Source organism: Macrobrachium rosenbergii, chromosome 25 (genome assembly GCF_040412425.1).
Source record: "Macrobrachium rosenbergii isolate ZJJX-2024 chromosome 25, ASM4041242v1, whole genome shotgun sequence".
NCBI classification, from domain to species: domain Eukaryota; kingdom Metazoa; phylum Arthropoda; class Malacostraca; order Decapoda; family Palaemonidae; genus Macrobrachium; species Macrobrachium rosenbergii.
This window is the reverse complement of record NC_089765.1, coordinates 34,276,296-34,279,071: the sequence shown is the minus strand read 5'-3', so window position 1 is coordinate 34,279,071 and position 2,776 is coordinate 34,276,296. Positions and strand designations below refer to the sequence as shown.

The window sequence follows — 2,776 nt, the reverse complement described above, 5'->3', positions numbered from 1 at the left end:
ATACGTGGTTGCACTAATTAAAACTAGGAAGTGGAATACAAGTTACCTAAATAAGCCTATTATATCAAACGCAAATATCCTGGAAATTACTTATAAAATGATGTGTAATTTCTAATTTTTTAACTATGTTGTTTTAATATTTGACTGATTATTTTTTCTCAGTTTTTACTTTGGTTTTGACAATGAAACTGTTATCATTAACTAGCAAAATTTCGAAATTCAACTGTTATCCACAAATTTTTTAATAACTTTAAAATAATGAACTTTTACTTTATAAAAAAGATAACAGAATGTCTATTTAAAAGATAATTTACAGGGTCAAATAAAAAAGAAAACAAAATAAGAATTTTATTCCTATGTTATGGGAAACAGTGTATATAAACGCAAATCTAAAACAGTAAGCCTTTTAAACACAAACATAATTATCACACCTTATGAATACAAAACATCAACCCTTTCAAGGCCCCGAAAGAAGTCATCCAGAAGACTCGTCCATTTGTCATTCTCCCTGTCGGAAGGTGCTACGTAGCTGCTCGTCGTACCTCCAAAGGATGACCTCCAACTTAGTAACAACATCACCGATCGACCCTACTTTCAGCCGAATGCAATCCCGAGCCAACTTCTTCAGGTCATTCTCAATGGAGGCGTCGAGGGAAAAGAAAGACAGACTGTCTCGAAGGAGCTTTCCGAACCTCATGATGTCGTTAGACGCACCGACAGCTTCAATCCCGATCATCTGCCGGAAGATCATCTTGGTAAAGAACAGAGTTCTCCAGGTCCTGACTCCAAACGGCAACATGTTACCGAAGTCAACGACTGACGGCTCGTTTCTCTCGTCGATGATGACATTCCTCTCATGCAGGTCGTTGTGGCTTAGACGCCTCGCGTGAATTTGCTGCACGATCGTGCTGATTTTCTTGAGAGCTAAGATGGCCTCTCTTGGAGTTCCAGGGTTTGTCTTCAGCCATTCCAGGAAGGTGAGGGTACCAACGTCACTCATGATGATGGCAGAAGGTGCCACTGGAGACACGGCAATCAGTCTCGGAGTCCCCGAGATGCCATCGATGCTTTTCAACGCTTCGACTTCCAACAGCATGGCCCTCCAGCCAGGGCCCCTGACGGGATTGTGCTTGAACACTTTGATGCAAACCGTCTCCTCCATATCTGGGAACTTGTGCCTGTAGCAAGTGCCGTATGAACCACTCCCTAATGTCTCCAGCTTTTCAAAATTGACTGATGCTAGAGAGACCAAGGGGACTTGGAGGGTCGTTGCCTTATCCACTATCTTTCTCGACTTTCCAGACAAGGAACTTAAACTTGAAGTAAACTCGGCAATGCATTTTTCCAGCTTTACAGTTTTAAGTTTCATACTGAAGTTCGCTTGATTTTGGCACAAGAGCACACAGGCAATAACAACTTCACAAGTTATAAATACCAACAGAGAACAATACATTGTCTTAAAAAATAACTAATTTCTCATGGAATATTTCAAAACATCGACTCTAAGGGGGTTTGGATGAAGAAGTAAATAAATAAATAAATAAGTAAACAAATACTCCTCAGTGGAATCTTCATTCCTATGAATACGTGTGACAGTCGAGGACTCTTTCGTCCAGCCCAAAAAGATCAGCAAAGAAATTGGAAGTTAAGTAATTACCCAGTATCCAAGGACTTAACCTAAGCAGGCTGAACACCCTGCAACAGTGAGTTGTACTCAAATTCCCAAGCAAGCAAGTGATAGGTGAGATGTATATTTCTTTCAGTATTTTGCATGTTTTTTGTGTTACTATCATTATCATAACTTGATGTTCATTCTTATGAAACAGACTCCAATGTCATGTTTTTTTCCAGAGAACAGAATGGGTGTATGTAAAAGTGAAGATAAAAGAAGTAAAAATGGGTAAGGTAAGTAGTAAAACAAAATTATTAATTATTATTATTATTATTATTTTTTTTTTTTTTTTTTCTTTTAAACAGGTTCTGTTGAATATTATTGCAGCTTCAGCTGCATTTATTTTAGAAGACTTTTCTATTTTCCTTATTATTGGACTTCTCTTCAGTGGAGGTGCGTGCTAACAGCTCGCCTATATTTGTCATTTCATGGGGAAAAGTCAAAATCTGGATTCTGTTTCTTTATATATTCTATACAGTTAGTTCTATACAATTGTTGCTGCGACGTTTGACAGACTCTTCTGTCATTCTTCAGCGGAGCTAGTAGAGGACTGGCAGATTGCATAGGTCCTTCTGAACTTATACACGGGCTTCAGGGGGTCATGGACGGCGAATTCGATTGGTTGCAGTCGGCGAACTTCAAGCCAAATTTCTGCGGTGAAGATCGATCCTGACAGATCACCGCAACCTGGGAATGTCATTCATTCCATCGTTCCCATTGGCCTGCCGTTGCGTGCGATGTCATGCTGGCTGACATCATCGGCAGTAGCCAATAGCAGCCAAAACTACCGATGATGTCAGCCGGCATGACATCACGCAACAGCAGGCCATCGGGAACCATGGAATGAATGACATTCCCAGGTTGCGAAGATCTGTCAGATCGAGCCGCCGCAGAAATTTGGCTTGAAGTTCGCCGACTGCAACCAATCAGAATTCGCCGTCCATGACCCCCGCTGAAGCCCGTGTATAAGTTCAGAAGGACCTATGCAATCTGCCAGTCCTCTACTAGCTCCCCGCTGGAGAATGACAGAAGAGTCTGTCGAAACGTCGCGGCAACAATTGTATAGAACTAACTGTATAGAATATATAAAGAAGCAGAATCCAG

General features: G+C 40.8%; 1 protein-coding gene across 1 annotated transcript; it reads right to left on the bottom strand.

Annotated features, from left to right (window-relative positions):
- Positions 1-499: 499 nt before the first annotated feature.
- On the bottom strand, positions 500-1,453 carry LOC136852220 (cyclin-dependent kinase 14-like). Its single transcript, XM_067126668.1, has one exon. It carries the CDS (start codon positions 1,451-1,453, stop codon positions 500-502), a length of 954 nt encoding a protein of 317 aa, XP_066982769.1.
- Between the last annotated feature and the right edge of the window lie 1,323 nt (positions 1,454-2,776).